This window comes from Erpetoichthys calabaricus, chromosome 6 (assembly GCF_900747795.2).
Source record: "Erpetoichthys calabaricus chromosome 6, fErpCal1.3, whole genome shotgun sequence".
Classification (NCBI taxonomy): domain Eukaryota; kingdom Metazoa; phylum Chordata; class Cladistia; order Polypteriformes; family Polypteridae; genus Erpetoichthys; species Erpetoichthys calabaricus.
In genome coordinates, this window is record NC_041399.2 from 109829463 (window position 1) to 109856413 (window position 26951).

Below are 26951 nucleotides of genomic sequence, written 5' to 3' on the forward strand. Positions count from 1 at the left end.
ACACAGAATGTGTGTGATAAGTTTAATAAAAAAAATCAAGTAACTGTTGTTCATAATGATATTTTTAAACATATTTAGTGATTGTAGTTTTCTGACAATGTCATCTGCAACAGATGCATATATTAGGAATGCCCAGCATCACACAATCAATCACTAGAAGACTTGGAACTGTCAAATTATAACAAGATATATTATGTAAGAGGGGGTAAACTTTGACAGATACACTGTGTAAGGTGGTAGTTCACAATATTACACTATATTAGAGGAGTTTCAAAGTTACATTATGTAAGTGAGTAGGTCAAGAAGTTTACACCATTGTAGAGCACAAAGTTCAAAACAGCAACAAAAACAGACACAATTTGTGTGTTGAACACTATAATTGGTATTGTATGGTGCAAACAGTCAAACAACTTTACCAATGACACATAAAAAAATAACAATACCATAAAAAATTAAGGAAAGAAAAACAATGCTAATAACAACGTAAATAGCAACACAGCAGATGTGGGACACTAATCTGTAGGAACCCAACTTAGGCACTGAAGTTACACAAATGACAGAATTTCTCTATTCTGTTGTGTCACTTTCTTCATTTTCACTTTTCCATTCATCCATCCATTAATATTAAGTTAAATTCAGGATCAAAATGGGGGATGTAGTTTATCCCAGGAGCATTAAGCACAAGGCAGTAATCTATTCTGGAGAAGAAGCCAGTGTTTTCGTATATTGAGGGGAAAATCTTTTAAAGTTTTATTTAATACAAAAATCTAAATGTTGAACTCATTTTATTTTACTTTGTGCTTCTTCTTAAGAAGAAGCTAAACATGTGGGATATTTAACACCTTTTTTTTTTGTTTACACATGCAAAAATGGCCAATTGGCGTGTTGCTGGGCTCAAAGTAAAACCTGCTCCTTTATGTCTTAACGAAAACAAAGCATTTTGCCAAATGTTTTGCACTCTCACTACCTATGGCATTCGCAGCAAGTCAGCTTCTGGAAAGTTTCTCAGATAAACACTAAGCTTTTGTAACGTAATAGCCTTGCCTAATAAGGCCATGTTTATTTGCACTGGAGCAGAATTCTAGTGGCTCACACAGCTTTTGTCACATCTGGGTTTGATTATCTCTAGTATAAAATCACCAACCAAAGCCACTTTTCAGTAGCAGTTCAACATGGAGAGGGCTCTAGGACTGCTATTCTGTTTACAGGGCTGTCTTTTTGCAGTAGCCTTACGCTGCTCAGATAAACTGATTGTTTCTGCTGTAGAGAAATATAATAAGGAGCATACACATCAGCAGTGGTTTGACTGTGTAAAGGTTAAAATCATAAAACCAGTGGTAAGAATGCATTTTATTACTTTATTTCTTGTTTACAGTCATACTTTTGTTTTCTAAACTTAGACTGGATTTTTTCCTCTGCTTGTAATATACCTGTTAGCCTTTACTGAGATTATTTTGTTTAGCTGTGGTTAAAATTTGTGATATGATAATAGTTAATCATTAGTTTATCTATAAGCTTTTGTTTATTTAGCATATCTGAGTCTTGACAAATTCGTCATTCTTATTAAACACTTCACCCTTCTCATTTACTCATCACACAAGTTCTGTATAATGCATATAGTACTTGATGAACATGTTTTTTTAATGACATGTACATACATATGGATATACTTTTAGATGTTGTTTGGGATGGCTTATATATTATCAGTGTTAATACACGTATGGATTTTCACCACATTTTATATAGTATGAACAACATAATTTTTTTTAATGATTTCTGATCGTCTTGGCAGACACAAGTGGCTTGTTTCTGCTTGCTAGTTTAATATTTTATACAGTAATTAAAAATATTCTCTTTAGGCTGTTGTCACATCTGGGCTGTATGTTGTAAACTGATAAACATTCAAATCTCTTTAATACTCACTTCAAGTTACCAATCTGCAACTGGAATTTTGACCAAGAATAGGATTAACGACATCTCAGACCTGATTAAAGAAATTACAATTACAATTGCATTTACACAATCTTTTGAATGATGACTTAGTTAATCAATTGTACAAGATTTTATACATTTTTCAAAAATTCACAAGCTTTTGCAGCAGCAGTGAATAATTACAGCACAAATGGGAACCCAGACCATCTGTGGGCTCACATAATCATATTTAGGAAAAACTTGGCCAAGAGCATGACTTTCATCACCATGCTATTAATAAAATTTTACTCAATATGAATTTTTAGGTTTAGGTTTAGGTTTATTTGTCATATATAGGTTAACACAGGGTCAACATACAATGAAATGTGTATGACGAGAAAAACAAGTCACTCAGCCTAGATCCAATAAAGCTAAAAAATAATTAAAAAAAAAAAAATTACAAGTTAAAAATAGACAAGCCATATAAAATAAAATGTGTACATTTTAAAAGAAGTTATAGAGCAATATGAGTTGAATGAGCAGCAAGTACAAATGACAGTTATTGCACAGATAATGCTTTATAAGTACAGATGCATATTCCATAAAGTGCAGATGCATGTTCCAGTCAGTATTCAGAGTGTGTGCAGGTACAGTTTGTATGTGAGTATTGCAATGTAGATGTAATTGTAAGTGTATGTAAGTGTTCAGGTGTTGCTGTTGAGGAGTCGAATGGCCTGGTGGTAAAAGCTGTTCTTAAGTCTTGTAGTCTGAGCAGCCAGACTCCTGTATCATCTTCCAGATGGTAACAAGGAGAACAGCTGGTGTGATGGATGGCTGTGGTCCTTTATGATGCTGCTTGTCTTACGCAAGAACCGATGGAGGTAAATGTCTTCAATGGCAGGAAGACTCTTGCCCGTGATGTGCTCTGCTGCCTTCACCACTCTCTGTAGTGATTTCCAGCTGCTGGCAGAGCAGCTCCCATACCAGACGGTAATGCAGCCCATCAGCAGACTCTCGACCACACTCCTGTAAATGTTTGAGGTGATGTTGGCATTCATGCCAAACTTCCTCAGCCTCCTCAGGAAGTAGAGCCGCTGGCGAGCTTTCTTAACCACAGTGTCTATGTGAAGGGTCCACAAGAGATCCTCTGTGATGTTTACTCTGAGGAACTTGAAGCTGTTAACCCTTTCAACTTCTATGCCGCTGATGTAGATGGCCTGGTGTTCTCTGCCTTGTTGTTTCCGATAGTCCACGATCATCTCCTTGGTTTTGCTGACATTAAGAGACAAGTTGTTATCCAGGCACCAATTACTCAATGCCAGCACCTTCTCTCTGTAGGCCATCTCATCGTTGTCAGTGATAAGGCCTATGATGGTTGTGTTGTCTGCAAACTTGATGATGGTGTTTGTGCCGTGTTTTGCAACACAGTCATGGGTGAACAAGGAATACAAGAGGGGGCTAAGCACACAGCCCTGCGGCGCTCCTTTGTTTAAAATGAGTGATGAGGATGTGTGTTTGCCGACTCTCACCACCTGGGGCCTGTTTGTGAGGAAAGAGAAAATCCATCTGCAGATGGTCGTCCCCAACCCAAGGTCGTCAAGCTTCAAGACTAGTTTTGAGGGGATGATGGTGTTGAATGCCGAGCTGTAATCTATGAACAGCATTCTTACATATGTATTTCCTCTTTCCAGGTGGGTGAGGGCAGTGTTTATTGTTAGCGCAATGGCATCCTCTGTTGATCTGTTTGCTCTGTAAGCAAACTGGAGAGGATCCAGCGTGTCGGGGAGGGAGGAGCAGATGTAACCTTTGACCAGTTGCTCGAAGCACTTCATAATGACCGATAACAGTGCAACCGGGCGATAGTCATTTAGACAGGAGACCACCGGTTTCTTTGGGACAGGAATGATGGTGGATGCCTTGAAGGAAGTGGGGACTACTGACTGCCTCAGGGGAGATGAAGAAGATGTTGGTGAACAACCTGCTAGCTGGTCAGCACACGCCCTGAGGGCACGGCCTGGGATGCCATCTGGTCCAGAGCTTTGCGAGGATGACCTTTTTGAAGGACCTTCTCACATCAGACGTTTCAAGGATCAGAGAGACAGACTCACTGCCCCCTTGAGGATATAGCACTGTTCTTTGTTGGCTGCATCAAAACGAGCATAGAAAGTGTTGAGCTCGTCTGCAAGACATGCAGTGGGCTGACCACTGACTGTGTTTTCTTTTTATAGTCAGTGATGCAGCACAGTCCATTCCACAGGTGCTTGGTGTCAGAGCTGTGGTAGCTTGACTCCACTTTGTCCTGTAGTCCGTTTGGCCTTCTTGATGGACCTCCGGAGGTCGTATCTGGCTGCTTTTGTATGATCAGAGTCCCCTGAGCCAAAGGCAGAGGTCCGCGTCTTGAGCTTAGCCCAAATCTCCTATTTACCCAGGGTTTCTGGTTAGGATATCTGCAAATGGAGGTTTAGTGACAACATCGTCAATGCACTTGCTGATATATCCTGTGACAGAGTCTGTGAATTAATTGATGTTGCCATCAGCTGCATCCTCAAACATCTGCCAATCATTTGTTTCAAAGCAGTCCTGTAAGACCCCCCCCCCCCCCCCCCCCCCCCCCCCCCCCCCCCCCCCCCCCCCCCCCCCCCCCCCCCCCCCCCCCCCCCCCCCCCCCCCCCCCCCACCATCTACTGTCCCATTTGTAGATGTCCATGTAAACCGGTTTTTCCTGTTTAAGTCTTTGTTTATATGCAGGCAGCAGCAATATAGAGCAATGGTCTGTTTTTCCAAAAGCTGGTCGAGGGAGAGGTTTGTAGGAGTCCTTGAATAAGGTGTAACAATGATCCAGTGTTTGATCACCTCTTGTGGGGGGAGAGATGTGCTGATAGTATTTAGGGAGAACTTTCTTCATGTTTGCTCTGTTAAAGTCTCCCAACACAATAAATGCTGCTTCTGAGTTAGCGTTCTCTAGTCCACTGATAACATCATACAGTTCATCCATAACCGAAGCTTTATCAGCTTGTGGGGGGATGTAAAGAACTGAAAGGAGAACTGAACTGAACTCCCTCGGGAGGTAAAAGGGTCTAACTTTAATGGCCAGCAGCTCGAGAACCGGTGAGCAGTGTGTTTTTAAGACACACACACCCCCTCCCCTTGAATTGCCTGAGTCCTTCGTTCTGTCTCCCCGATAAACTGTGAACCCGTCTGGTGTGACTGCACAGTCAGGTACGCTGGGCTCCAACCACGTCTCTGTGAACGCCAAAACGCAGCTGTTCATGATGTCTTTTTGGTGCTTTATCCGTGCACGCAGCTCATTTTTAATAGTGCTGTTCATATTGGACACAATTATGGTACAATGTAAGCAAATATAACTGTAGTGCATGATAAAATTATGCATTATTCTTAAAAAGGGAAGAAGTACTGTAGTAGGCTTAGAGTAACTTAATAATTAAACAATGAAACTATATTGCATTTGTAGTACAGTAGATGAAAGATGAATTCTTAATATAGATTTCATTATTGAACCTGAATACTAAATAAAAATATAAAATAAATGTTTTATTAGCACCCATAAAAATGCACAAAATGCTGGCACCTGCCATAAAAATTTTAAACAAAATGGTGTTGCAATAATTTTGTGAAAGTAAAAATTTATAACAACCAAAATAGCAATTTGCTAAAATGAATGAGAACATTCTCAAATGTCTTTCTTTTAATTAACAACATTAAAACAGCAGTAAAAAAATTCAGAACATTAACTAATCAGCCAGCGGACTGTAAAACCTGTATGTTGAGAGAGTTGTTGCCTTAGAAGTAGTGTATTAAAAGCTGAATTCTGTCATGATTGACTGTTTTTGTCAAAATTTTAGTGATGTCCATTTTTGGGTTTTTCTACAATAAAGAATTCATTTTCATGTCATCTTATCTCTGTTTCTTGTTATTATGCAATTGCTTTTTTTATTTGTGGGAGCAGCCATATTTCAGTTTTGGCATTTTGGCATGCATTGTTGCTATAGAAGCATATGATCAACTGGAAGTTTGTGGCCTCTGAAGTCATCAGAGCTATGGTACTTTAACCATTGTTTACAGACCCAGTTTAACTATTTTTGGTGTTTTTCTGGTTAGTCAAAATCTCAACTTTGTTTCTAGACTTAGATGTTTGGATAGCATTTAGGGTTGACAACAGATTGGTATTTTTTTTTTGTTTGTTTGTTTTTTGGTCACAAAACCTTCCTGGGTCACCTTAGAGAAGGAAAAGAATTTGGGATCATGCAATAAAATGGAAGATTCCAGTCTGACTGGTGGCAGTACTGAGGCCCGTTATGCTATGGATGGATTCCATCTATTTATTATTCTGAATAGGAATCCTGGGTATTTCCTTGTCCTTAAAATATAAACATGGGGATCAGGACTGTATTGACACCTTGTGCCAGTAGACCATTTCCTATGAGGAAAGCCCAAAGAGATTCTGTGGGGATTCTTGAGCCTAGAATTGATCTGGGAAGTTATTATGGAAATGACCTCAGGATTGGCCTAAAATAGAGTGATCTTGCCAATTCAAAGTCTCAAGAAAGACATGTAGTCCTCAACAAACATATGTCAGCCTTGTCCACACCTCAAGTCTACAACAAGAGGGCTGGTCTTACAACTTGAGATAGCCTACGTCCAATTCAAATGGCAGGCTGGCAGCCTACAGGGGCTCAAAAATGAGACAAAATTTCAAAAAGTCCACAAAAAGGAAAGAGAGAAAAATTGGGAAAACCTCTGTTCCAAAAACAAGACATGTTTTCTTTTATAATAAATTAATTTACTGTATATATTCACGTATAAGTCTGGTTTTGAAACCTGAAAAATCGATCACAAAATCAGACCCCGACTCATATGCCTGTTCAAAAATGCGACACTTAATTTTTTTTTTTTACATCTTCTTGCCTCCTCCAATCTCGCATCAGTTTCTTAGACATGTTGAATTTTGTTCCAGCAGCGCAGTTACCAATTTCTTTTGCTACTTCAACGACGTTTAATTTAAAACCAGCTTCATATTTTCTTCTGATCAAACGCTTCATAGATAAGTGATGCACTTACGATAAAGGTGTATGAGGGTGCGAAATACAAAAAACACAAATTGGTGCAAACGTTGCTTCGGAATAGTTTGAGTATTACCGTGTGGTCATGTAGGCACAATAGAGAGAGTGAGAGAGAGTGGTTAGGAGCACGCGCTGATATAGTGCATTGCCAAACCCATTTAGGAAAAAAAGGCAGTGTGCGCCGTGGTTACTCTCTCAGGTGGGCATTAGATATCATAATCCCTTGTACCAACAGCGTGATATTTACGCATTCAACTTATATGACCGACATTATAAAATACCAGAAATTATACTGTAAAATCAAGTCCTGACTTATCTGCGGGAGAACTTATCTGTGAGTACAGTATATACAGTATTAAAAGAATTTTAAAAGGTTGAAATCAAAAACAAAGGCCTGAGCAAAATCAAGAAAAACAGGTGTGCCTAAAACACAATCCTAAAAGCAAACAAAACAAGAAAACACAAACTGGAAACAGTACTTTTTAAAAATAGAAGGGGTCAAAATTAGGTAATGCAAAAAAGCAAAAACCTTGAACTAAAAGTCAGGAATAGAAACAGTGCCATAGCGCCATTTCATGTGCTGTTTCATCTTAAATACCAGTAGAGGAACTTCAGCAGCTTTAGCATCAGGTGGCCCATCTCCCTATGGTTAACATAAAAACTACAAGTAATATAACTTAAATAGCTAGTCACCAAAAAACTTTAATTACTTATAACACAAAATTATCAATAAATAAAATAATCAAATCATACAAGAAAAAACAAAGATAAATGTAATTATATTTTCAAAATAATATTTAAAAGACAATAAAAATGTTAAAATGAAAAAAGATATTAAAACCCTTGCTGAACTATGACATTAAAAGGCCATTTCCTTTGAGTGCTGAGTCAGGATCAAGTCAGGCAGATAGGAGGGAGAAATGCAAGACTGAGCAGTATAGAGAGAAAATGAAGAAGAGACAGAGATACCGGAGGAAATTGTAATACAGGGGTCCTTTAATATGGTACCGGAGAGCAGACAAGTAGACAAGTCTCCTTTGTCACATCTGGACCAATGCAACTCTCTGTTATCAGGTGTCATGAACTGGGAGGGCAAGAAATGAGGGCAAACACAGGGTCTTTATAAAAATACAAAAATTACTTTCACAAAAATGCTCTGAAACAAAGGCAAGTTCTGTACAGCACAAAAGGCAAAGAAATTACTTAAAGCAATAAGGCAATCAATGAATAGACAAAAAAATGAGAAAAGGTAAAAAATTCAAAGAATCACAAAAGCACAAGAACTCACCACTCCTCAGCCCATTCAAAATGAACCGCCAGGAACTGTGGAGGGATAACAGATTTAGAGGGTGGTGTACAGTTCCTGGCAGTGATTGGCAGTTGGCCCCACTTCTTGAGGACCAATTGCAAAAAACATGGAACATAGCAAATGAACAGAGCAAAGATAAAACCAAAAATAAAGAATGATGTACATAATCAACATAAATCAAAGGATCAAAAATGAATGAAGAGGCATAAAACATAAATTTGAACTGCAGTCAGTGGAAGAAATACTGATTGAGGCATGACAGCTGGAGTATTAGTATGTGTCACCAAGCTACTGCAGATGACTCAAAACACAGCTGCATACCTGGTGTTCAACCAGCTGAGCTAAACACATGCCACTCCTCTCTTCAGATCACTACATTGGCTTCTTATAGCAGAACAAATTAAGTTCAAATTCCGGATAGCTGCCTACAGAGTAGTCAATGGGTCAGCACTTATATAAAGTATAAAATTGTTCTATGCTCTTTCTCAACCACTCAGGTCTCTACTGATGCCACCGCTTCTTGGCATGAAATCTCAACACAGACTCTTTTTGTGTGTATGTCGTAGCGGGTGGAAGGTGCTACCCACTTCCATTCAAGATTCTGACTCCCTCCATGTGTTTAAGAAGCATCTGAAGACTCTCCCTTTTTGTGAATTTCAGTCTAATTGCTGTTAGTTTTTGTAACCTGAGAATTGTAACTAGTTTCAATTTTGTTCTGAGCATCTCTACTTGTGATGATCAATTTTGTAATCTTATTCTGTAATACTTGCTTCCCCAAACAGTCCTCCCAGCCTTATGTCACTCCCTTAAGTTGATCTCTTTTGCAGGTTGCTTTGTATAAAAACGTCTGTGAAGCAAATAAACATAAAAAGTACATAGCAGACAGGGACATACAGTATATGCAGACTGATGGAATCAGCTCAGATTGCTCTGTTTGTGTTTCTCTCTGTGTTAATCACACCATTGGGTATTTCTGACATCATGTTTACTTCAGTTTTACAGAACCTGTCACATATTAACAGCATGCAGATATACACAAATACTGCAGTGAATACATTTCTGTCTAAACAATAACATAAATCAGCATTAATATGCCCATAATTTATTAAACATATTAAAACAGACAAAATACTGTGGTCTAATAAAGAACACAAGGAAAAACAGTGTTTGGTCATATGAGGGATATTTTCTCTTAAAGATCTGAGGAATGGAACATTAAAGACATGTCTATAATGATTATACATCAATGTGATCTACAGAACTTGTTCGGATGAATAGGTAGGCAGTTAAACACTGAATTGTTGTACCAGCTACAAAGGGTATTGCAATGGAGAGGCCCCAAAAAGTTTCAAGCTGTAAAAATGTTTTCTATTACAGTAGTAATAATTCTGAAAAAAAAACTGCTGATAACTTTCATAGAACTACAAGATATCTTTGCACATTATTTTGTGCATGACCCCCCCACACTGCTTCTCTGTGAATATCAGTGAGTGTAGTGGATAAGGAACTAGCAAGAAACATTTAGAAAATATTGTTATTTGAACAGCTCAGCCTGTCACAAAAATATACAAACTGTCTCACTTTTTATTACTTGTTTATTATTGGATGCAAAAGTGCTTTTATTCCAGCAATAAATAGTGCAGCTGTCCACATAAATAATCCATAAAAACAGGTATTCCCACATAAAGGTTAAAAACCACAATCATTACAACAATATAAATCCCTGAATAAAACATCCCTCTTGCTGTCCCAAGCCCATGTGTCTTCCAGCCTTTATCTCACCTAAATGGTTTTGTCAGTCAGCAGAGACGCCAGCAGCTGCAATCCCATCACCTGGCTCTACTCACAACTGCCTCCACCTGCATTAGCTGCGACACTCAGAGATGACCGTCTGTGTTTTGTATTCCTGCTGTCTGCTGAAGCCCTGAGTGGCCGCCTTTTTCCACTCCCTGATAAATGCTCAACAGGGACATCACCCCTGGAGTACCTCCACAGGGCCACTGACCGTCTGCTTCCTCACCACTGCACTGGTCCAAACACCCTGATTCTGGCCTTCCTGTTTCCTTCCCCTTTCCTACCCTGCTCTGGCTCCCATTATACTTCCATCTTGTGGGTACTGGTGCCTCCTGATTGCTGCATGAAATCGTTAATTAATGCCTGCATGTACACCCTGCACCCTCCAAGTGTGAGGACACCGTTTTCATTAATCTAAAAAGCACTCAGCACCACATAAGCAAGTAGCTTTTTAAGTGATGTGATATTGTCTGCCACAGTGACTGGACTTCTTCACCCTCTTCGTGGTACTATATGTACTGCATACGATTTCTTCTGAGAGTTGGGAAGGGGTGCCCTCTTGGAGATCTGGGCATGCTGATAATACGTAACCAGTTTTGGAATGTGCCGGTATTGGGGTCCCACTTGGAACTGCATAAAGCTTATCAAAAGTGTCGGTTTGCACCTGCACTCATATGTAACCTGCCAGGAGTGATTTTCCTGTTAACTAAAAATATGTTATTAATGAAAAATCAATTAATTTGTTAACTACAATAAGAAAAAACTTGTATGAAAACTAGAACTAAACGAAAATTGAAAAATAAAACCGAAACTGTTGCAGGTGTATTGATTTAGAACTGTACAGTCATAAATTTGGTTAGGAATGAGCATTGATTCGTGTGCATGTGTATCTCTCAGTGCTGGCGTCTGAACCTATAGTTTTCACTGGACTTTTTATCTATCGGTCAGCTTTCCCTCCTAAAACTGAGAGCAAAAACCAAAGCTTCATCACTTGAATTTAATAGGCCTTAGCTAACCATCAGGCACAGAAGCCTCACTGACAGTGAATGGCAGGCAACTTTCACTAAACATCATTAAAAAGACGCCTAAATTAACACATGCTATACGTTACTTTGGAGGATACAGCTACATAGTTTGAAAGTTAAGAGTCATGGAGGATTTTGTGACATTCGAATAGCCACTCAATGCTTCAAATTCAGTCAGCATTTAGACTGGAAAAATGTTATCTTTACACGCCAAAGAATGTAAGAATTTCAGCCTTAGCCTTACTTTCCATTGATATTGCTTGTTTACTGATGGTATCTTCACAGTGGGAGATTAATTGTAGCAGCAGGAGATGCTGCACCACTGCAAGGACACAATTCAGAAGTACTGCCATGTGGGAGAGAACAGGGTGATGGTCAAGGGTGATAAAACTGTATTGTGTTGAAAAAAGCATTTTCCACCTTCATGAAAATATTGCCTGGCATGCTTCCTTCTCTCACAAAGCACAACAGCGGTGACCCGACACTCTTGTACGATTCCAGAGTTACGCTAGACATGTCTACAAGTGCACTGGAGTTCAGTGCACCCTCAAAAACCCTCCATGCTGATGGACCATACCTTAACTTTGCTAGGCAACCAGAAGTCCTGTTTTATATTTAGAGGACTGTTTCTGCCACAGATACTGGCAACACCACACTGTCATAAATGGCTGACAACCAACACTTGGCTTCGCAGAGCTATTTGTCTCCTGCAACCCTCCCTCATCAGTATTATTAGTAGGCCCACAACTCGTCCTGCCCTTCCCTCCTCCAGCCTCATACCTGACAGTTTTTATATGCCAAATTTGGTGAGAATGCAAATAAATTCCTTCCACCTTGTAAATTCAGCCCGTCTAACGTAAACACTATCTCATCTGATCATGCAGGCAAACTGCTCTTCAACACAGTTTCCCAGTCTTGTCTGCTGAACTAGTATATAGTCAGCCACTCTAAGTACCCAGAGATTTAATCCTTCAAGAGTTCTTCCTCCTTGACTGCATTACGACAAAACTTTCTGATCTTGGATACAGCAGCTACATTCAAGCAGGACTGTGCCTGGTTTGCATACCACATTCAGTCAACAAACTATGTGTCTGTCCAGCACAAGGCCCACTGAATCCACCTTATGATGACCCTTTCCAAGTCCTGTAACATGGAAGCAGGACATTCATGCTTGACATAGGTGGCAAATAGCAGACAAACTTAGTTAATCGCCTCAAGCCTGTGCATATGGATCTGACACTTGGCTTTGCCTCGTATTCTAGAATATAGACTTTCAAGACACATGAGTGTGCAGATCGGGCAGGCAACACAGATCAGGTAGTGACAAGGTTATTAGTACTGATGTTTTAATTTGGGCAGTCTGGTGTTGCAGAATGTATTTCGTCACAGAGAAGTAATAATGAACTTCTCTGGTTTAAAACCAAGGTAAAGTAATCTTGAAGTTCAACATTTGCATTTTGAAGCTTCCTATCTCCGATATGTACAATACTTCATCAATGGCAAATAGAGTGCAATAATATTGATATATTTGAAAGGATGCTGTTTTGCAAAGGGGGCCTCTGTTTAACTGTTCACTTTGCATCAGCATGGTGGTGTAGCAAACAAATTGTCATTACATTGTCAGTTTCTGTTCAGCATATGGCTGTAAAACTAATAATGAAAATTCACTCTTATTTGCTGTTCCATATCCATATCGTCATGGGTTATTGTAACATCAATGTTTATATTCCTAGTAAGTGTACAAAAATGTTGCTATTTGCTCATTGCTTTCTTCTTTTTCCTGCTAATTTCTTAATCTAACCTAAAACCTTGACTTTAAAATTTTAATTAATATTTGATATTCATTTGTATACTGTGTTTTTAATGTCATCTTTACTTTTATTTCTACTGTATTCCTTTGACTGTTTGTAAAGTGCTTTGAGTAATAGAAAGTTGCAATCTGAAAGCCTTTTTATTAGAATTGCACAGCACCACAAACTTAGGTTTGATTGTTAACATGGTCACTGATGTTCTTGCCATATATATGTGTATTGAGTGTGTAAAACATCAGGTATTGCTTTATAGCTGGATATTAGAAGTGTGTCATTAGCCACTTTTAATTGCCAAAATCTGTGTATTCCTACATGTGTTGTTAAATGACACCCTTCCAGTTTAGGCTCACAGGGAGCTCTCCAGGTTTTGCTTGTTGCTTATTAAGTGAAATACCTCATTATAGTTATATATAGCATCTGCTATAATGGATGTTTAATATTTAATGTAACTGGTTTGCTTGTAGAAATTTTAGTATATACTGTACATGGAAACATACATCTCTATTTCTGCTATTATTGTTACTAACATAGTTCAAGTAGTGTCTTCAACGATATTTTAAAAAAATGAGCAAAGTAAGGATTCCCAGAAAAAAATACTCTCAAAGTTTTAAAAAGGTAGATGCTATTAACAGTTTCCACCAGTAGATATCAAAAATAAGTATAAAAGAAGAATATATGTGTACAGTGATCTTATAGCTCATAAAGGGAATCTCAAAAATATAAAGTATTTTTGTAATTAAATAACCATTTGTGTAAACTTGCTGCAGGTTAAGGTAACAAATTTCATCGGTGTGTATTTTTTGCATGATTCTTGCATTTTATGATTCTTCTGGAAGCCTTGAACTGGCACAATATCAGAAGAAAATTGAGTTCTGTCAGAGACCGCAAAATTGTCTGTATTAGGTTGACAGGTAAAACATGAATCAAATACAGTACAATTTGACAACTATATAGAAAACTGTGTTTTACACATGCAAAACAATATTCATGTAGACATTTTTGGTGAGTAAAACACATCTAAAATGTAATAAAAATTCAATTTTAACAAACTAAATAAAAACAAAAAAATGGAAAAAACAAAATTTAGAAAATGGTGAAAAACTAAACAAAAACTAAAATCTTAAAATTAGAAAAAAATTGATGTGCAGTCGTATAATTAGATGCATTACATGTTAGTGCTTTGGGGTTTGCAATTAGGCAGCTGCGCTTCTTTAAGAATAAAAGGAGCCTGAGTAGGAAAAGAGGGAGAAACAGAGGAAAGAAAAAAGAAAAGCAAACAAATGGATAAAAGATAGAGATCAGAGTTTAAAGTGAAAGAGAAGAAAAAAGAGAGGCAGGAATGGGGCTGAGCTGATGCAGCAGAGACAAGGCAAGCTGTCAGCAATGACGCCCCATAGGGAGTAAACAGCTTCCAAGAGCAACTAACCTCTACTAGTGGGCTCCTTGTCAAAGGCTGAGAAATGGTTGTGGGAGCAGGACTTGTGGGGTGTTCTCTAAAGGCCAAGGGATGGTGGTAAGGGACATAAGGCAGATGTAAGGGTTGACTGCACTTGTTGATAGGTGTGCAGTCAAGGCTGAGCAGACCTTTTTAGGTGAGCAGCAGAGACGTGGTTGAGAAAGAAGCACCGTGGCTTGTGATCATTTTTAATGGACAGATCCTGCCAGAGATTTTAACTTCACTTTTATTATTGGAATTATTTATTGACATATTTATTGACTTATTTATTATTGAAGAATTTTGCACTGCATTTTTGAACATTTTGAAGCTTAATAAAAAACATTTTTGCACATTTGCACCATTTCTACTATTATGTATCCTTGTTGCTAAGTCCATCCTAAGTCTATGACTATTGATGCCCTGGTTTCAAGGGAGTGATGCCAGCTGCAGCCAGTGGGTTAAAAAATTTGACAAATGCTTATTCAGGACAGTGACAGTGTGATGAAATGTTAAATGGACTGGCACTTATAAGTTGTATTGCAATTCAAATTGTAAGGAGCAAATACAGTGCTTGGCCAATGCACCAGCTTAGAGAAAGAAAGGCTGTAGTATATGGGGTGAATTTCACCAGGCTGTCCTCCTGGCATTGCAAGCAATCTTTGCTTCCATTTGGGAGACAGGCATCATCCCAACTGACTGGAAAAGGACATTTTTGTCCCTATCTGGAAAGGGAAGGGTGATCCCCTGGATTGCCACAACTACAGGGGGATAGCACTGCTGTCAGTGCCGGGTAAGTTCCTTACTAGGGTCATCCTCAATAGGATCCGTGATCACCTGATCAACTACCACTGACCAGAGCATTCTGGTTTTATGCCTAAGATGTCTACCATTGACCGCATTGTGGCACTGAGGGTTCTCATGGAGCACGAATGCAAATATCAGCAGAGTTTCTTTGCAGCCTTTGTTAATTTTCGTAAAGCATTGGACTCAGTTGATCGAGCTGCCCTGCGGGATATCTTGAGACTTCATGGGATCCCTTCAAAGTTGCTGGATATCATGACTGGCCTGTATACTGTTACTGTGAGTTCTGTACAGAGTGGAGGCAGAACCTCTGTGTTTTTTCCATTTGATTCTGGGGTTCAATAGAGATGTGTTCTTGCTCCTATTCTGTTCAATGCTTGCATGGACTAGGTGTCGGGCAGGGTTGTAGGATCCAGTGAATGTGCGGCATCTGTTGGTGAAGAAAGATTCACTGAACGTGACTTTGCTGATGATGCTGTGAACTTTGCAGAGTCAGCTGAGACTCTGATTGGGGATCTCAAGAGACTGAGCGAGTGACCTGTATAAAAACCAAGATCAAAGGGTTTTAATGACCTCTTGGGAACAGCCATCAGTAGTATGCCTGTTGTCAAGAGGTTTACTTACCTTGGCAGCAACGTTCACGCCTGTGGTGACTCTATCTACGAAGTCAGTAAACGGATTGAAAGAGCATGGGGGGTCATGAGGTCGCTGAAAAGGGGTGTGTGGATATCTTTGCAAAAGGACAAAGGTCCAAATCTTTAAAGAGTCCTAGTGCTTCCTGTTTTGCTATATGGTTGCGAGACATGGATGCTATCCAGTGACCTGAGACAAAGACTGGACTCCTTCAGTACTGTGTCTCTTCTGAGAATCCTTGTGTACCACTGGTTTGATTTTGTGTCAAATGAGTTGCTCGTGGAGTCCTGAATGAGGTACATTCCCTGCATTGTGAGGGAGAGTCAGTTACAGCATTACGGTCATGCAGCACGTTTCCTTGAGGGTGAGCTGGCTTGCAGGATCTTAATTGTTGAGGAGCTGAGTGGCTGGACCAGGCCTATTGGACGCCCACATAACACTTGGCTGTGGCAGATACATGGTCATTTATGGAGGGTGGGACTGGGCCACGTGTCTGTTCAGGGGTTGTTAACCAGGATCCCGACCTGTTTCATTGTGTGGTGGGTGCAGCAATGTGCTGTACCAGTGCATGCTCCCCAACCTGACCTGACCTGACTGCCAATGTAGGACTTGGCAGAGGATGAATAGACTTCACAGAATGGCAACTTCCTTTCCCTCACCTGCATTTCAAGGACACTTGCTTCTCTCAAGTTTTACTGTTAACCAATATTTCACGTTGCTTTTTAAAATTTCATTTCATAACTACTGGTATTAATCAAAGAGGAGATGAGGTGGCTGGAAGCCAAATGGTTGCCTAAAATGGCCTTCATCTAAAGCTTGCAAACACAAGTCAAAATGTTGTTTACTCAGATGGACATATTCTTGAAACTATAAGAAGAAATAAACCAATAATTGGAAGTGGATCCCAATCCAACCAGCTACATTTTCCCATGCATCTTTTCATTCTCTTTGAAGCCATTGAGTTCACTTGTTTTCTCTGGAGATTAAAAGCACTCTTTGCATGCATGGAAGCTATTTTCCTTAGAGCAATTTATGTAAGCACCCTGGGAGGATTATTAGTCTTAAGACGCATTCCTCTATTTTTAAATTTTGTGCCAGTTACTGTGCCAAGTCTGGGAGAAGAGGCTTTACTCAGAGAAGGTGATCTCAGTCCCTGAATTCTTGTGCAAGGAATAGTCATGCTTTTCCCTTACAAAGTTTTAAAAGAACATGGCAAGAGAATAATTTGCAGAGTGAGATGAGGAAGACATCATCACATCACTGACATGGGTAAAGGACTACATGGCAAAGACAATGAATGCATTCTATTTAAGTAAAGTTCTTCCAGTGAACCTTGAACACAGCTTCATAAAACTGCACAACATCAGAAAAGTCCTTTAAAGGCTTGTTGTCATAAACCTGTTTTACCTAAGATATGTTAGAACTGTAGTTGGCTATTAACTAGATACTTAAAGACCTTGGGCCTTATTTATAAAACTGTCTTAAATTCCATAGATTTAATAGTACATGTAGTGAAAATGTTCTTATATGTATGCAGATTGAAAAACATGCTTATGGACTTCATATGCATGCAATGGTAGACTACTGCTAGCTCACTTTTTTCAGTTGGGAGACATATTCATAATGATATGAGATTTATATGAAAATAGTTCAGCTAAAGCCAACAGCAACCAAAATGGGAATGCAATAACATATTAATGTAGATTATCAGAGGAGCAGTGCAGAAAAACAAGGGCAAGAAAAAGAAAGACTGCTTAATTAAATTTAAATTAAATTACACGGAGAACTAAAATGTGTTCTGATGATTTTGTTGTGGATTGTAATGAAACACTCCATTTGTGTCTCATTATTTCAAATATCACTACTTTGAATGTGACATTTACATCACCAGTTTAGAATTGTCACTCACTAAATACAGTATTAGACAACATGCTCATTCAGATGCACATACATTTAAGATGACTTGTGATTTATGGACAAGCAATGAGTAAGAAGATTTAGGAAAATTTATCTGTGAATACAGACATTTTATAAATTGTTTGTAAAAGTATATTCACATTTAGGATTATTAGTCTATGCATATTTTTATAAAGTGAGGCCCCTACTATTTCATGTGTTTTTGATACTGTGTAGCAATCTTTGATTACCTTTGTCAGGTAAATGTAGAGAATGGTTTACAAGCTGTAAGCTGTTCTGGAGACAACAAACCCTACCCTCACACATGGCTTTGCATTAGAGCAATGACAAACTAAGTGAAATGATAAGTGGACAATCTTGCAAAATCTGAAAACTCCAGAGAAATTCAAAACAAACTAAGGACAGTCTAATTTGTTGTGTTATATGTTTGTTTGTCTGTGCTTCAGCTACCTTAATGTAAGTTTAACAGCCAGGAGCCCCATCTACAGAGAAAGGGGAGGAATACAAAGGTCTCATTAATTGCTCGCATTGACAAAAATAAAGCTGGTACTGATTGGATTTATTGATTATTGTTTGATGTAATCTTCCCTGCACTGGTTTTAGTAGACTGCAGAAAGTTTGTACCTTCTTTTCATTCTCATCTGGGTTTGTTTTCCTTGCCACTACTCTCTCCTCACACAACCAACTAGAACAAGGAACTAATGCTAATTAGTTTATAATTGCATTTTATTCACAGTTTTTCTGGAGTTTTCCTGTTATGTCTTATGTCACAGTTTATAGGCAAGAGATTGAAGACTAAATTAGATGAAATAAACATCATTGACCCCATAGGGGAAATTCAATTGCATACTACTGAAAAAAAAAATCTTGGAAAATACACCTCCTTCCCTCATTTATTGGTCAATAGTCCTGTCTTCAATGCAGATGTTCAGATACAGTGTATTGTGGGAATTATGTCTGTCCTGCTGACATTCAATACTGTCTTTTTCAGGAATTTAACTGTTATTAATATTTTAGAAAAAAAATGCACACATTTTGCACATTTTGACCATATGAATGCATGACAGACGTGCAGAATTATTTGACATGAGTTGCGTGAGAATTAAAAAAAAAAAACTTCCATGGATGTTTTCACATTGTTTGACTTGATATAGAACTTGTCATCATTAATATTTTTTATATCATAAATGGTTTCTCTTCTTCTACATGAAAACATGAGATTAAAAATTGTACTCAGCTGTCAACATTTAAACAAAAGGTGTATTCCTTTAAGCGTGTCTTTGACAGTAAATGAAGTACACATGGTTTTGATACTCTTGAAGAAACGTGAAGACTTCCATCTGAAAAGTAACTTAAAAGAATATTAAAGAAGTCAAGAAAAACATTTAGGAAGAAGAAAGAAAAGTGAAAAAAAAAGAATTGCTCTTGCTGTAATTTCTTTTTTCCTCAGTGACCAAGTATGTGACCCTTATGTGTGATGCTATTGATGTACAAATAACTTGTTCTTTTGCATTCTTGACCAGGGCCTTCACCTTTGCTCCAGTTCCTAGTGTTAGCAGGTCCTTAGTAGGAGTGTGTCCTCTAATAAGCTGGCATCTATTAAGATTTCGTTGCTGACTTTTGACCAGTGCTTCTGGAACAGACACTGGAGGAACTGGGCACTTGCATAGTTATAACACTATTGCACTTTTAACAATTTTATCAAGAAAGTCCAATGTTTACACAGCTTTATTTTAAAGATGGACATTTATTGCTAGAGTCTAAACCAAAGAAGTCAAATAGATTTGCATTTCTAAATTAGCCCCTTTGATGATGTTTTTGCCACAGGTTAGTTCCTATTTTGTTGTCAAGAAAGCTTCCCATTGCCAAGATGTCTTAACAGTAATACAATAAATTAAAAAATGGATACGCAGATGAATGTAATTTTTATTAATTTGTTGTCATAGCTGTTAAAAAATTTTGGCTAGCCGTCCAACCAGTCTGCTTTTCAGTGGTTAAAGCTGCTGCTTAACAGACCAAGAGTTTCATGTGCAAAGCCAGAAGTCTCATAGATTTTCCACACAAATGCTAAAGATGTGGAAGTAAGGTTATTGATTAAGATAAATATTCCAGAGTCTGTTTGTTCTTTGATGTACTGACTCCCCCAGTTGTGTCAAAGTAATCAGATTATAAAATGGATGGATGGATGGATGGATGGATGGATGGATGGATGGATAGACAGACATGGACTGAAACCTGGTTTACCTAGTGCGATTATTTTTAATCTGTTTTTTGTATAAAAATATATCTCAGGTCATCCATTGTTGTAATCGCAATATGTCAATAATTTAATGCATGTTATTATTTTCTGTTAAATATAATTCAACCAGTTTAATCTTTTTCTGTAAATGTAACACAGTAGTTTAATGCAGATTTGTTTTTTTTTTGTTTTTTTTTGAGGCTTGGTATGGCTAATGTTTATCTTACCTACTGTTCTTGTCAAAAATGTTACAGTATTTCTAGCTTCACCAACTGACGCAGATTAATTACCATTTTAATGCAGCCAGAAATAAACAAGCGCCTGATGTGCCAAGAGGTTCTCCCTGAGGACAGCATGTGATTTACGTCACAAAGATTAGATTTTTCAGTAAAAAATAGTGTGAAATAAGCCTTTGACAGTAAAACTTTGGCTTCAAAGACAAGCACTCAATTCATCAAGCTAGTGAACTGAAAGCACTCTTTTTCTAAAGCGTTACTATAGGTGAAATCAATATTTTTAATCTTGTAATTTCAGGTATGCTGTAAATGTTTTTTGTTGGCATTCTATCAGAAGCATGGAGGCCTTATCATATGTGTAGTCATAACAATTTCTCTTTTTTGGGCTGTAAAGAAGACTGGAGCACCAGTGAATATTAGCCTCAATTTTAGTACCAAGACTAGGTCTGAGTATATACCCAAGATGGGGCAGTTATGAATATGTTTTATGCTTCTTGCCTCAGCCCTGCTTGTATACTGTATTCCTTCATGGAGCACTGGGTTTCTGATAAGCCAGAAGGAACTAATTAAATCATCATGTTCAATGATGGCAAATGTAGAAATCTACCATACGTATTATCTCTCTTTAACAGAATCATTAATGCTAATCACAGTAGCTCATCTTAGTTTGCCTTTGACTTATTATATATTCTGATATTAAAAAAATCGAACAATTCAAAATTTCACAATATGTTTATGGGCGGCATGGTGGCACAGTGGTAGCGCTGCTGCCTCGCAGTTGGGAGACCTGGGGACCTGGGTTCGCTTCCCGGGTCCTCCCTGCATGGAGTTTGCATGTTCTCCCCGTTTCTGTGTGGGTTTCCTCCGGGCTCTCCGGTTTCCTCCCACAGTCCAAAGACATGCAGGTTAGGTGCATTGGCGATTCTAAATTGTGCTTGGTGTGTGTATGTGTGCACGCCCTGCCCGGGGTTTGTTTCCTGTGTTGGCTGGGATTGGCTCCAGCAGACTACCATGACCTTGTAGGTAGGATATAGCAGGTTAGATAATGGATGGACAATATGTTTATTATGTTTTTACTAGGCATCCATTTTTCTTTCAAACTTAATCACAGTGTTTTTTTTTTTTTTTACTGATGTTTCAGATGTAGTTAGAGCTGCATTTCACTTCATGTATTTAATAACGAGTTTATGTTTCAATTTTGTTTTACAGTCCTATTCTGACAGAACCTATTACTTTAAGTTTCAAATTGGAGAGACTCTATGTAATAAGACCCAGTTGAAGAAAGAGAAATGTTTCCTTCAGAAAGGCCAAAATGAGGTATGTTTTAAAAAATGTAATCTTAGTTTTATTTTATTCAACTATTTTGAAGAAGGTGTTTATAAACTATATATAAAATGATTATGAATACATAAAAAATTGCAATTATTTATGAAAACAGGAATATCAACCACTAAATTTTTATCAATTTCATGGTTTGTAAATAATTCCGCTAGGAAGTCTTCTTAAGTTGATATTGTTGATTATCATGGTAGAGTTCGAAAAGTAATTGAACTACTTGGAATGAGTAATGATAATCAGAGCTTGCCTCATCGTGGGGTGACACTGTAGCCCACGTGTTTCAGTGCCTGCCTCACAGTTAGAGACTCATAGGTTTTCACCATCTCTAAAGTGATTCTCCATAGAGTTTCTTTGGATTTTCCTGTTCCATCCCAAAATGTACTAAATACATTCATTGGCAATTCTTGTTTTAACTATGCATATTTTAATAAGATAGCACAATGGTAGATGTTGAAATGTTGAAATCACAAGGCTCCAGGTGAAATCTGAAACGCTGCCTTTTTGATTTTGCAAGATCTAATCATGTTCATATGATTTTTTTTTCCTCTGGTTGCTCAAAAGAGAAAAAAGGACCAGAAGATGAAAACAAAACCAAACAACCAGAGAGGTCTAGAAAAACCCAAAGTCAAAAATTTGTTGCAAAAATTACTAGTACCATAAAGAGCAAATGTTTGCAGTTTATCACTTTTGGATAAACACCAACCTTTATATTGTCACGATGATATTATCATTTGCTGCATTTTTTTGGTTGCCACGTTGTAGCAGCCAAGAGTGTTCCCAGCAAAAAAGGAGTCACAAAAGGCAGCACCCATGAAAAAGAAAATGGTGATAAGGTGAAAAATGAGATGTACCCAAAAAGCACAAAAATGCAATTTCAATGTTATAAAATCTTTAAGTATTAAGAAAAAATTAAGCAAAGATTAAACCGTAACTATGCAACAGCTGTTAGTTGTACAACACAGTGCAAATCATGTTGCGGCATGAAACCTGAGCATCTTCTATATTGGGCTGATTTTATATATTGTCTAGTAGTCATGCTCTTTTTGAAGATATATACAGTACTAGCCAACCCGCGGCGTACCATACGCCACATAATCAGGCCGCTTTTATAATGGGAAAAAATTAACATTTGAAAAATCCGGAGGAGAGGGGAAGGACGCCCATTACGCCCCATTCGTCATGCTAGTCTGCTGATTTCTTGTTCAGTAACTTGTGAGTAGTGATGGGCGGGGTGAAGCCTTGAGAAGCATCAACACGTTTGAAGCAATTGTGTCGGAAATCGTATAGAAGCTTCGAAGCATTTGACACTCACCTGTCACGTGACACCTTCTGGCCATTTTCATTAACGTTACAGAAACTTATGATACACTTCAATGACATCTGTTAAAAGTCGTATTGCTTTTATTTTTTCGTAGCTACAGACTGACAACGAAGAGAAGGGTTCGTCAGTAGCTTCTAGTGTCTGATGTCTAAAAAATATAAATATAACTAATGCCGACAGGAAGAATGCACTATACGATAGCAAGAGTTAAACAAAATAAGACGCCTCACCTCATGCATTCCCGGCTCTTTCAATTAGTATTTACTTTTGCACTGTATCATTATAATCGCTCCTGTTATTAGTATTATAATTAACCCTGATCTTTTCTTGAAATCACATTTAATAGCCTTAAATGTTTTGTTTGGTCTGTCTTAATTAAAACGGAGTAGACAGAAAATAAAGGTTTATCCCTTTACTTTGCCATGATATAGGTAAGCACATTTGAGAAAGAAAATGTGAAATCCTTAAATCACAGATGTCATTATTCGATCAAGTATTAAAATCTGCAGTGCTTCGAAAGCTCGACACAGTGTTGAAACCTTAGTATAGAATGGCCCATCACTACCTGTGAGTCACGTAGAGTTTTGATTGTTGTTTGTGATTCTGGCCGCTTTTCGCGTACTGAGTTGTTCGGGAGTCACAGTTGAGAAACAGTTTTTTAATGTCTTTTAAGCACAGGGGAAAAATGAACATGTGGCCCGGTGCATTCTTTAACTGCCTTGTGGCGGTGTAGTAGTACGGCTGCTTTGCAGTAAGGAGACAGTGGAAGATTGTGGGTTCACTTCCCGGTTCGTCCCTGTGTGGATAGCAAATTATCCGCGACAAACAAACTGTTTTACACGCTGCAAACCAATCTGCGCCGCTTTTTCAATGTTTTTTAATCCTTCGAGTTGCTAATTAACTAACTAACACCCACTCACTCAGCTTGTGTGAAAAAAATGCGCCCGTTCTTTTATCATTTTGTTGCAGCCTATCAAAGACTTGGTGATCATGTTTTGTAGACTCAATATATATGGCTTTTCACTCAGCGCGAGGGTGCGCATTCATCTCGGATTATTACATCTTGCTAGACTAATCTGCTACACGGCTGCGTTTGAAAAACCGACTTATCCCGGATGAGTTTCACCGGCATTAATGATTAGGAATCTGGTTGGAACAAAACCCTGCAGCCACAGGGGTTCACCAGGACCGAGTTTGGCAAACACTGCTGAACAGAGACGAAACCGACTCAGGTGAGGAGTGGGGGCGGGCAAAGTAGTTGGAGCTATTGATTATTCAGTGTTGTTTGCCAGGGTGTCTGATCTGCTCAACAGGATTATAAATAAAAGGAAAACAATGTGAAGGCAATGTCACAGGTGATCCTGTGGTATAGCGGGTCCACAGCTCCCCTTCAAAAGCCCATTTTTAAATAAATAATCATCGCACTCACAGTGTAGACTCGTGCTTCGGGCATTTCTCCCCTGTGCAGTGTGTGAGTGAGTGAGTGAGGAGAGAGAGAGAAAGCCGGTACGTTAGAGTGAGCGAGAGCAGGCTCGAAGGCAATGTGTTCCTGTGGTATAGCGGGTCCATAGCTCACATTGAAAAGGCCATTTTTAATCAGGCGACTGACAGTAGTGGAGTCAGGCACAGAGAAGTTCAGCTGCAGAGACAGCGTCTCGACTGTTGCAGGGCCTGAAGCAGGTGAGACGCTAATGAAAAAGAGGCACAGGGCTTATTGATTTTTAAAGACTGCTTCCTTCATTGTGTTTTAACTTCAGTTTTAAAGGATTGCGCGGCTCTCTCTTGCACTGCCTGTGTGTGCCTCTGTCTCTCTGTGGCGCTGCCTCTGTGTGTGTGCGTGGCTCTCTCTCACGCACTGCCTGTGTATGCTTCTGTCTCTCTCTGGCGTTGCCTCTGTGTGTGTGTGTGTGTGTGCACGCAGCTCTGTCTCTCGCGCTGCCTCTGTGTGAACCAAGATTCCACTGAGGTTGACTAATGAAAAGTCAACGTAGCTCAGAGCTGCAAGTGGAATGTGGCACAGACAAACAGAAATGACGGCATGTTTTTCGAGGCGTCGCGTCCGAGTTGGTGGGCGTGACTGTGATTTTTTCATCGTATCCAATGGTCTAAGAGTTGGTGGGCATGGCTCCTTCCTGCGTGCGCCATTGGCGTCTTACTTGTCGGCGGTTTAGTGAATCCACGCCCCTTCCGGCGTGCTTTCCATGGTCGGCTACTTGTCTCCTGGCTTAGTGAATTATATAATCCATGCCCCTACCGGCGTGCTTTCCATGGTCGGCTACTTGTCTCCACGCCCCTTCCGGCGTGCTTTCCATGGTCGGCTACTTGTCTCCTGGCTTAGTGAATTATATATATAGATATACATTACATAAAGTATTCTAGTATGACTGAATTTAAAGATTACCTCATTTTGCTTTACTATCAATTACTGTTCCTTCTAAAGATTGTTTCTTCATGGTTCAACACATGTAATGTATTTATTACATGAGACAATTTGTATATTACATAACAATACTACACAGTGTAAGACTGACGTGGTGGCACAGTTATCCACATTGCCATCTCACATTTTAAGCTGTTAAATTTCCAGGTATGATGTCTTTCTGTGTTGTGCCTGCTAACAAACCATTCATGTGTATTTTTTTAAATCACCACACACTGGGAAACTTCTGTAGAAAAATGTGGTCATGTTATACAAAAATTGTAATCCAAATAACTATAGTACAGTAAGCTTAACATGTGTACATTAATGGAAGCAATTATTATTGAGCATCATATGTCAAGAATAGGTGTACTGGTGAACAGTCAGCACTTCCATGATGAATCAATATTATCAGAGGGGTGCATATGATATTTTTCTTGATTTCCAAATAGCTATTGATAATGTGCAATGTATAGATTAGTGCAAATTGTCACTTGAACACAGGAAGCAAAGGGATACGGTGTAAGGAATCAGAATTAGCTAAATGTGGTCTTCCTCAAGAATCCGTGTTTGGGCCATTGCTCTTTTTAATACACATACATGATCCTGTTAAAGCTGTTATAATGGAAGGATCTCCCACTCTGGTCCTGAAGCACTACTTTGGCTGCAGTTTTTATTCTAACTCTTTTCTTAATGTCTTTTGCTGTTATTTTAATTCACTTGTTTTAAAAGATTCAATCCTCTGAAGTGTTTAATTTTTTTCTTTAAACTGCATCCAAATAGAAATGAGACATGAAGTGAGCCAACAGATGATCCCCTAAGTTGGGGCCTTAGACTCCAACCAATATCATAATTAGACACCAGTTCTTGTTGTTAATTAAACCCATTATTTAATTCCATGGCTCGCTGCTTTCGTTCTGCCACAGCAGACATTTCCAAAATGTTCTTTTTTCTAAGAAAACTGTCAAAATGTTTTGTGGACCTGAGCAGATCAACATTACTGAGACCTTCACCTGTGTTTATTTTCAGATATTGTATGATGGACACAGGTTACCGGTCATGTGTTGCTCATTATTGTTTGACTGCTAATTAAGGAAAAAAAGAAACGATTAAAGTGTCTGAGTTTTAAATAACAATAAAACAATTAAATTATGGCAAAATAGTTAATTAGCAGCAAAAAACTGATCAATAATTAAAAAAGTGTTAGAATAAAAACCTGCAGCAACAGTAGCACTCCATGACTGGAGTTGGAGACCTCTGGTTTTTAATGTCTTCTAATGTCTGTTTTTTTTTTCTTTTTCTGAGACACCAATTTATCTCATAGCCCCAAAGATATGGCAGGAGTTTGTCAACAATAGAATGACCAGCTATAAGGTTGATGCTGAAGTCATCATTGTTCAAAGGCTCTTTTGACAAAAAGATGCTTAGAGGCATTTTCTGTAGTTCAAGGATATTGTCATGAAAATGTATTCATTTGGTAAGTTGTTCATGGCCGTTTATTCTTTCAGATGTATTGCTATGTTTTTCATCCCCTTTTTTACCCCTTCGATAAATTATCAAAAGGAGAGTACTTCTCTTTGACTAAACTGACTAAGTGAATTTAAACACACAATACCTATTTTAAAATACTTATTAGGTTTATAAGCTCTTTCTTAGTTGAAGCTAAGTAGTACATGGA

General features: G+C 38.5%; 1 protein-coding gene across 1 annotated transcript in view; it reads left to right on the forward strand.

Moving 5' to 3' along the window:
* Positions 1-1142: 1142 nt before the first annotated feature.
* Positions 1143-26951, forward strand: part of LOC114653489 (uncharacterized) — a 96954-nt gene continuing 71145 nt past the window's right edge. Inside the window, exons 1-2 of the mRNA XM_028803844.2 lie at positions 1143-1337; positions 21405-21512. Coding sequence (XP_028659677.2) covers positions 1173-1337; positions 21405-21512 — 273 coding nt within the window. The 5' untranslated portion in view covers positions 1143-1172. The remainder of the gene's footprint in view (positions 1338-21404; positions 21513-26951) is intronic.